This window comes from Protobothrops mucrosquamatus, unplaced genomic scaffold (assembly GCF_001527695.2).
Source record: "Protobothrops mucrosquamatus isolate PMUCROS unplaced genomic scaffold, P.Mucros_1.0 scaffold4286, whole genome shotgun sequence".
NCBI lineage: Eukaryota > Metazoa > Chordata > Lepidosauria > Squamata > Viperidae > Protobothrops > Protobothrops mucrosquamatus.
The window spans coordinates 1-10,000 of record NW_015390202.1 but is presented as its reverse complement, the minus strand read 5'-3'; the positions used below and the strand labels follow the sequence as shown (position 1 = coordinate 10,000).

At 44.2% G+C, this 10,000-nt stretch overlaps 1 protein-coding gene across 1 annotated transcript in view; it reads left to right on the top strand.

Annotated features, from left to right (window-relative positions):
* MEGF9 (multiple EGF like domains 9) overlaps positions 1 to 5,389 on the top strand; it is a 14,508-nt gene extending 9,119 nt beyond the window's left edge. Inside the window, exons 3-6 of the mRNA XM_015828160.2 lie at positions 1 to 117; positions 700 to 843; positions 2,132 to 2,404; positions 3,488 to 5,389. The exon at positions 1 to 117 is cut by the window's left edge and continues 23 nt beyond it. Coding sequence (XP_015683646.1) covers positions 1 to 117; positions 700 to 843; positions 2,132 to 2,404; positions 3,488 to 3,933 — 980 coding nt within the window. The 3' untranslated portion in view covers positions 3,934 to 5,389. The remainder of the gene's footprint in view (positions 118 to 699; positions 844 to 2,131; positions 2,405 to 3,487) is intronic.
* The last annotated feature ends 4,611 nt before the right edge of the window (positions 5,390 to 10,000 follow it).

The following is a 10,000-nucleotide window of genomic DNA, read 5'->3' as shown; positions in this document are numbered from 1 at the left end:
CTGGAGCCACGGGGATCAAATGCCTCCAGTGCCAGGAAGGGTTTTCCAAGTTCAACGGGACCGCCTGCCAGCCATGCCAGTGCAACAATCATTCTTTGCAGTGTGACCCTTTGACAGGTAAAACGGGGGTGCCGTGGGGCTGTTTTGTGTGTGTGTGTGGGGGTGCTCCCTAAGGAGAAGGGTTTTCCAGGAGGAACAACCGCACGGCAAAATCTAGCTCAGATCATACAGGAGGAGAAGGCTTCACTCAAGGCAGGACTGTCCTTCCTTTGGTCATCAGAGGTCCATCTCACCATTCTCCGATGGGACCTAAAGCAGCTTAGATTGGTGAGAAGGACTGATCAGCTTAGCTTAGCTTGAGGAACCTCAACCCAAATCACGATAAAAACCCATAATTTAACCGATGGAACAGCTTGCCTCCAGAAGTTGTGGGGGCTCTCCAACACTGGAGGCTTTTTAAGAAGCGTTGGAAACAACCATCGGTCTGAAATGGTACAGGGTTTCCTGCCTGAGCAAGAGGTTGGACTAGAAGACCTCCAAGGTCCCTTGGTTCAGCTCGATGGTTCTGAAATTAAGAGTTCAGAGGCGGATAATTTCAGCTTCTTTCCATGGAATGTCTCTTCACCTCCAAACTGCTGCATCATTTCTGTTAAGATTTTGTTTGGTGTTTTTTCTTTCTTTCTTCTTTTTTGCACGTAGGTGCTTGCCTTAATTGTCATGGAAACACCGAAGGCACTCAGTGTGAGAATTGCAAAGGGCAATTTTATCGCAACCACTCCCAGCTCCACGAATGTCTCCGTTGCCCTTGCTCCACGGAGTTTTCCAGCGGCAGCTGTCAAATAAGTAAGGGGGGTTTCTTAAAAGGTTTGAAGGGCGGTGGGCTTGAAGAGGTTTTCTCCTGTCTTGGTTGGCACCTGGGATCTGTGGTGGCCACGATGGGCTTTGAGGCTGATCTAGTTTGAGCTTGTAGAAATTGAAGACGTCACTCGTACTCTCTGGGAGAAGTAAGTCTTGTGGACAAGTTACTGTGTCCACTCTGTGGACAGAATAGTCCATAGCCTCAACAACACGGCGATAGGCCGTTGTGTCGTGCGATGGCTGGATCTTCATCTCCCTCTGCCGGTCATTTGCTCTGCTTGCATTGACCAATCGGGTGGTTCACCCTGGATGGAGAAAGATCTCCCTCTTCTGGCTGGCCAGCTCAACTGTGTGGAGAAGGATCAGCCACCATTGAGTGGCTGAGACCCAGCAGGATCACAACGTTTTGGTCCAGAGAGAGACCTTCTTAGGATCCATCTCTTGTCAGTTATCCCATCAAGTTCATGTGCAGATCTGGTCTTGGAATTTTTGGTTGACTTCTATACCCCACCTCTTCCTTTCCTCTTCCATTCTTCCGTCATTCTCTCTCCATTCCTCCTCTTCTTCCTTTCTTCTTCCATTCTTTGTCCTCCTCAATTCTTCCTTCTCTTTTCCTACATTCCTCCTCCTCTTCCTCCTTTCTTCTTCCATTCCTCCTCCTCCTCCTCCATCCTTCCTCCATGCTTCCTTATTTTTCCCTCCATTCCTCCTCTTCCTCCTTCTCCACTTTTTTCCTCCATTCTTCCTCCTCCTCATTTCTTCCATTCTTCATCATCCATTCTTCCTTCTCTTTTCCTCCATTCCTCCTCCTCTTCCTCCTTTCTTCTTCCATTCCTCCTCCTCATCCTCCATCCTTCCTCCATCCTTCCTTATTTTTCCCTCCATTCCTCCTCTTCCTCCTTCTCCACTTTTTTCCTCCATTCTTCCTCCTCCTCATTTCTTCCATTCTTCTTCATCATCCATTCTTCCTTCTCTTTTCCTCCATTCCTCCTCCTCTTCCTCCTTTCTTCTTCCATTCCTCCTCCTCCTCCTCCATCCTTCCTCCATCCTTCCTTATTTTTCCCTCCATTCCTCCTCTTCCTCCTCCTCCACTTTTTTCCTCCATTCTTCCTCCTCCTCATTTCTTCCATTCTTCTTCATCATCCATTTTTCCTTTTTTCCTCCATTCCTCCTTCTTCCTCCCTCCCTTCTTCCATTCCTCCTCCTCCTCCTCCTCAGCATGGAAAGCTCTCCTGGAGCTGTTGAACTAACTAACATCCTCTTCCCCAATCAGAGCCTGGTCAGCAGACCCCAACCTGTGACAGGTGCCGTCCTGGTTACGTTGGCCCTCTCTGCAACGAATGTGACAACGGCTACTACAGCTCGGACAGTGTCTGCCTCAAATGCCAATGCAATGGCAACGTGGACCCAGCCCTTTCACCGAGAGTCTGCAGGGCAGATACGGGGGAATGCCTCGGTTGCCTCCACCACACAACTGGGCCTCATTGTGAGAAGTGTCAAGAAGGATACGTCAAACTGTTGGAAGGAGGGAACTGTACCAAGGAAGGTAGGGTGTTTTTTTTAATCCCGTTGAATTTGCACATTCTAGGAGCGTAACTTAAATTACTACAGGGAAGTCCTCGGCTTACGACTGTTTGGCCATCATTCAAAGCTACAACAACACAGAAATAAAAGCCACTTAACAACTAATCCTTGCACTTATGACCATCCCAGCGTGTCCAAAGTCGTGGGATCAAAATTCAGGCGCCTGGATTCACTTAACGGCCGTGGAAAGAAAGGTTGTAAAAGTGGAACCTGGCTCCCTTAAGCACCCCCTCGCTTACCAATGGGAATCCTGGTCCCCATTTGTAGTCATAGGCCGAGGACCGCCTGCATGGAGTTGGATGGGTGTGTTGAATAAGCAACAAGGGTGCGATTCTAAACAAAAGAGGGGTTTAGACGTATTCTACTTTAACATGATTTGTGAACCCAGTCCTTGAATGTCTATGGAGGTTCTCAATCACCCAGGACATGGTTATCCCAAAGATGCTTTTTCAGGAGGCAACTGGACTTTCTGGTTTTTCTCTGAAGACGTTTCTCTCCTCATCCAAAAAGCTTCTTCAGCTCTGACTGGATGGTGGGAAAATGGAAGGATTTATACTCCTTGCAGACAGCTGGTCATTTGCCTTCTTTGAGAGAGTCGTTGAGGCCACTTGGAGGTTTGCCTGTGCCCTCAGGGTCACCTGAGTGGTGCAAGTGGATGTGGCGCTTTCTCCACCTACAGGGCAGAAAACATCCTGCAGCCATGAAGGCTCCACACCCATTTGCACCGCTCAGGTGACCCTGAGGACACCGGTAAACCTCCAAATGGCCTCAACGACTCTCTCAAAGAATGCAAATGACCAGCGCTCTGCAAGGAACATAAATCCTTCCATTCCCCACCATCTAGTCGGAGCTGAAAAAGCTTGTTGGATGAGAAGCGGAACGTCTTCAAAGAAAAAACAAGTCCAGTTGCCTCTTGAAAAAGCACCTTTGGGCCAATCCCTGAATGTGAATTGCTCTCTTCTCCTTCATTGAACGGCTGAGCTGAATGCCTGGTTATCTGCCTCGCCTAATAACTGTTCACTTGTTTTCTTAAAAAAAAATGTAGAATCTACTCCAGCCCCCAGGCTCATCCCTACAGCTCCAAACGTCAGTGCATCAACCATCTCACCTACGGTGGTCTTGAACAGCACGTCGGGGCAGACCCCGGTAGAGACGGCTTTCCCGAGTCCATCTTCTGAAAACAGCACCTTGACGTTGGGGGAGGTCTCTTGGGCCCAGTTCAACATCATTATCCTCACCGTGATCATCATCCTGGTGGTGCTGCTGATGGGCTTTGTAGGCGCCGTCTACATGTACCGCGAATATCAGAACCGGAAGCTGAACGCTCCTTTTTGGACCATCGAACTGAAGGAGGACAACATTAGCTTCAGCAGTTACCACGACAGCATCCCCAACGCAGACATTTCCGGCTTGTTAGAAGATGACGGCAACGAGGTGACGCCCAACGGGCAGTTGACGTTGACCACGCCCATGCACAACTACAAAGCGTGACAAATCCAAAGCTTGCAAGCTTTCTAACTCGAACAGATCAGCGCTTTGGGAGAAGACTGGATGGTTCCCGCGATTCATGCAGAAGGAACGAGATGTTTTCTGGTTCCTGGGTTGACCTAGCTTCGTGTCGATTGTTCAACAAAAAAAAGAGCGTCGGGCAACGACCGAGGCGAGTCAAATGAGAAGTAAGGATTTCTGAGGCCACCGTGGGTATTTGCTTGTATTTTTTTAAAAGAAGCAGCTGCTTGAATAATATATTTTTGTACGGAAACGTTGGAGATGTCCCTCAGAAGTCCTCTCATTGCTACTCAGAAAACCCAGAACCGAATTTTTTAAGCGCTTATTGGAAACGTGATCGACGACAAGAGGACAAGCGGTTTGGGAAAAGAAGAATTGAAAAAAAAACCGTTTCCCGGTCCGAGTTTTTGCTATTTAAAACGATTGACGGATTCAGAACGGAAGAACATTGACCAAAGTTTTGCCTAACTCTTTCGTTCTCTTCTGTTTTTGTTTTTGAGGAAAGGGACCGAGGCGTCCTCTTTCCCTCCTTTTGTGAATAGTTCCTTTCCAAGCTAGTAACCTTATTTAAAAAGTTCAACGTGGCTCTTTGTTTTCTCATCTTGCTTCGACCTGGATTCCTTCCCCGGTAGAAAACGTGAAAGAAGAACATCAAGAATTTTTTTCCAGAGCAGAAAACGGTGTGTATAAAGAATGTAAACAATAGATTTCTTCGGCTGTATTTGTAACTATTGTACAAAAAAAGAAAAAGAATCAGGCGTCGAATTTTAACTGTTTTAAGATTTTTATCTGTACAGGGGTTTGTGGCGTTGTTAAAAAAAGCGAGGCCAAATGAAACCAAACCCAAGCTAAGAATTGGGGTGGGAGAAAGTAAGTATTGTATTAAAGTGCTGTAAATTTAGAGGGCGAATGTCTGGAGCTGGGACTCCAGTCAAACAGGTTTGTGGCAAATTTCTCCTCTTCTAATAATACAAGTTGTTTGCAGCTTCAAGTTTCAATTTCCCCTGCTTGTTATTTCAAGGATTGGTACCCTAACGAGACTTTTGTGATAAGGGGTGGGGCGCAAGGATTTAGGATAGTGGAATAGAGTTGAGTAATAGAATTGTTCCCCTGAATACAAAGTCAGCCTAGGATATGGAAGGAGAATTCAGATTTTTTCCGTGCTGATTTTACAATCTGGATTGAATTTGGAACTCAAATTGCCAACTGTCTGTCTTATTTGGCCGTAGGAAGGTCGTCATTGCATGAAAACCCACTGATCAAAATCAACACGTTAACGTCGGAATAAAATGAATTATTATAAGAGTGGAACATCTGGCTTTTCCAATTGTCATCTGCTACTTTTTGGGTGGGAGCTTACAAGCTGGCTTGGGTTTCCAGAAGTTTCTTGCTTTAAAAAAAATAAAAAATAAATCAAGGTTCAAGAGTTCCTTATTCCACTAGACTAGAGGCATGTCATCTGCATTACTTTTTCCTGGCTTGAAATTCTCGACCGAGATGTCCTCAGGATTATCATTAGAACGTCTGTAGAACATCATCTAGAACAGGGGTCTTCAAACCTGACCCTTTTATGACTTGTGGACTTCAACTCCCAGAATTCCTCAGCCAGGCAGTTGAAGTCCTCAAATCATGAAGGGGCCATAGTTCCTTCATGCTGGCTCAGGAATTCTGGGAGTTGAAGTCCTCAAGTCATGAAGGGGCCATAGTTCCCCCATGCTGGCTCAGGAATTCTGGGAGTTGAAGTCCTCAAGTCATGAAGGGGCTATAGTTCCCCCATGCTGGCTCAGGAATTCTGGGAGCTGAAGTCCGCAAGTCATAAAAGGGCCAAGTTTGATGACCCCTTGATGTAGAAGAGTGATCTAGAACAGAGCTTGCCATTAGAATGGGTGGTATCTGTGGATCTCACTGGATGTGACTTGGTCTCGTTTGGTTTCTCTCAGCATTTCTATCCGTTGGCAACGCTGGATCAAGAACTATTAGCCCAAACCCTCTTCTCTAAAAAGTTGGTTCCTCTCTCTAAATAAATCCAAATAATATTATCTTGAGCACTAGTCTGAAAGTCAATAATCTGAAGGGTCCTTGGTATTCTCTGAGCTTGGTGGTTTTCTTGCAGACGTTTCATTAGCCAAACTAGGTAGCATCATCAGTGCTAGAAGAGAGTGGGGTTTGCGAGGAGGAGGAGGAGGAAGAGGAGGAGGAGGAGGAGAAGGAGGAGGAGGAGGAGGAGGAGAGCGATGACTGTGGGGGTCGTTGCTGCTCTCTGAGCTTGTGATTTTCTCACAGACATTTCATTACCTAACTAGGGAACATCATCAGTGGTAGAAGGGAGTGGAGTTTGCAGAGAGAAGGAGGAGGAGGAGGAGGAGGAGGAGGAATGTGGGGTCCTTGGTTCTCTCTGAGCTTGGCTGATTTCTTGCAGATGTTTCATGATCCAACTAGGGAACATCATCAATGCTGGGTGATGACCAAGGATAATTATTTTCTTGCAGACGTTTCCATGCACAACTAGGTAACATCATCAGTGCTAGTCAACAATCTTACAAGGTTGGAAAGAGACTTACAATATCTCAGGAATACACACCAATTAAAACACCCACCAGTATTTTATCCACTTTACCGAGAGCTTTTTTTAAAAATAGCTTTCTTCTTGGAGCTGAGAGTCCTGTGTGAATTCACGCATTCGGAGTTGGGTAATCTTATTTGCTCCGTGCACACATCTTATTAACTTAACTGTTAGGCTTCAGGGGGTGCAGGGATTGGACAACCTGATTTCCTCCAGGGCTTGGAGAACGAAAGTGTGTGAAATCACTCCCAGCACAGTATCGCACTTGTTTGACAAAGGAACAGCCACTTACATCAACACGGTTGGTGAAGACCTCATGCACTGTAGGTGGCCTAATTGGAATTTGATATCTGGAAAGGATCCCAGATCAAAGTCGATTGGATTTCAGTTGACGGAGCAAGAAACGAAACAAAAATAGACCTGGGGCAAAGATAAAAACCTACTCTTGAGCATTAATTTCTTCCCTCGTAGATCAAAGGAGGAAATATGTTCTTCGCACGTTGAGGCTCACAAGGTTGCTGAGATAAATGAATAAATGATATCTGAAAAGGACGAAGGGGACAATTAGAGTAAGGATATTTTCGTTCTGCAGTTTCAGCGTCTGCAAAAATGAATCTGGATGCCTGTTTTGAGCATTTTCTGCTGTGAAATTCAGAGGCTACATATACCATATTTGTGGAGTCCTTGGTGCTCTCTGAGTTTGGTTGTTTTCTTGCAGACGTTTCACTACCCAACTAGGGAACATCATCAGTGCTAGCAAGGAGTGGGATTTGTGAAGAGGAGGAGGAGGAGGATAGTGGGGTCCTTGGTGCTCTCTGAGCTTGGTGGTTTTCTTGCAGATGTTTCATGACCAAACTAGGGAACATCATCAGTGCTAGAAAGGAATGGGGTTTGTGAAGAGGAGGAGGAGGAGGACTGTGGGGTCCTTGGTGCTCTCTGAGCTTGGTGGTTTTCTTGCAGATGTTTCATTATCCAACTAGCAAACTTCATCAGTGCTGATGTTTTCTTGAGCGCCAAGAAAAGCAAAGTTCCAAAACTCTTCTCTTCAAAAGACTTTGAAAAGCTGAGAAGCTTTGAAAATATTGTAAACGGCGCGTCAAGCTTAGAAATTGAATCAGCCCAAGTCATCTTGAATGAGTTTCATGCCAAGAAGCCACAAACATGTTTACTCTCATGGGATCAGAGAGTCCACGAGCAGGCGGTGTCTCCACAGTGCAAAAACGGTCACAGTTCCTTAAAGAAGCCTATGAAAAATTAAATAATTTGGATGGGTATCAAAGATGCATCCCTGAAGAACATCACCAGACATACCTCCAAGGAAATGTACGCGGAGTAACAACAAACGGGTGAATGATGATTTAAATCATATCCCCGAGAACCACGGGCCATTTCAATCCCCGAGGTTGTGGGTTGAACAAAGGGTGAAGTTCCCCGCGACAGCGCCGACAAAATAGTGTTCAAAATGTAATTTTTACGATTCACGGAAACAGGCCAGTTAAGGCGTGAAGTTGTGACTCCACCCCATGAAGCCCCTGGGAAAAATTGTGTCCAAACATAAATAGAGAGGCTTTGTGTGTATGTGTGTGTATCTTTTTTTTTCCCTTCTCAAAAACCCTTAAGTTTAATGAAGTACCCCTAGCTAGAAATAATTGCATGAAGTTTTAACTGTAGAGAGATGGCATGACACTGTATAATGAAATAGGTACCGCGATAGACCAGGCCAAAAAAATATGTTTAAATTTATGAAGTGAGTATGATAATTTTAGCATGATTCGCCAAGCCCTTTTGACACTTAAGGATATGCAAAATAGAGTGTACGTCCAACAGACGTAATCCATTTAAAAGAAGCTTGAAATACATATCTGTTAATGCAGATATCTTGCAATATTTATGCCTCTGATTCTTTGCATTAAGAGTGGGACTTGCAAAGCCTGAATGCAAGTTGTATGTGCTCTAACATGACATGTCAACTATATTTTTGGGTATTTTTATCCTAAGCATTTGTTCGGCTCATGAAATGCATTTATTTGAGGGGAAAAAAAATGTCCTTCTGTATGGAAGTGCGTGTATATATCTGTATATATGTGAGGGGTGAGAGTATGATCCGAATTTTCCTGGAATTTATACGGAAGAATGTTATTTAAAAAACACAAAAACAAATAAAATGTAGACAATTTGTTCCTAACCCAGTTTTGGCTGTTTATAGTTTATTTTGTGGCATGCAACTTCGTCTTCATATCTCATTTCTAGAGGAAGCGGTAAACCACGTCCAGAGAAAGAACGTATAAGAGGCAAACGGAAAACTGCAACAGTTAAAAAAAATTGATTTTGTCTCTAATATTAGAACTACAGGGAGTCCTCATTTAGTGAGCACAATTGGGATGGCAAGTCAATTATGACCCGTTTTTGCCACAGTTAACTGCAGTTCTTACGTGAATTGTATGATTGTTGAATGAATCTAGCTTCCCCCGTTGATTTTGCTAGCTGGAAGCTGGCTGGGAAAGTCACAAACGGGATTCACATGATCCCAGGATGTTGCAAACCATCATAAAAAATTCTGTGCTGGTTGTCAAAACACCTAAATTTTGATCGTACGATCGGGCGAATGCTGCAGTGGTCATAAATGAAGGACCAGTCATAATTCAGTTTTTTCAGCGCTGTTGTAACTTTGAATGGTTGCTAAATGGATTGTTGTAAATCAAGGACTATCAGTTCATATAGAATATAATATAATCCATACATACTGCATATAAAACATATATTGCAGATCTGGAAGGCTACACAGTTTCTCCTCTCTGATGATAAATAGAAACTGATGGGACCATCTGTGGTAGGATGAAACTGTGTCACTCGGATGTAGTTAGCTGGAGAACAGTGCCTCTAGGCATGTCAAGAGTACCCTGGCCTTGTAAAATACCAGTTCTGGGCAGTTAGGAAGTGACATTTTTTTTATTATCTATTATTAAATTTTTAATGCTGTCCATCTCTGAGTGGCTTATACAGGTTGTAAAATAGAAAAAAACAATTTAAGCATATTAAAATGTTGAAACAACACATTAAAAATTTTTAAAAAACACCACAATATAAAGATGACTTTCTTAGAGAAGATGCCAAAGCTGGCTTTGTTTCTCCAAAGATGAGATGCATTCTTCCAAACTGGAGATTCAAGAAGCGTTCACCTGAAATAGGAAAAAGACAAGTGGACTCCGGGTCCCATCAGGATAGGCAGCAGAAATAAAGAATGGGAATTGTGGTCCCGCTCCTGGACTTGATGTAATGTAGTAAAATGAACAATTATTAGAATAATGATTTGTCTGCATAACTAGAATAATGATTTGTCTTGCCTGCTCCCCGCCCCTCCAGTTTTGAAAAGCTGTCCACATCCAACCTAACTTGAATTCGCATCTCCATCCCCAAATCTTAATTAGCCCATCATCCTTTTAACTCGGCGTCTTCCCATTCCTGGGTACCAAAAAAAAAAAAAAA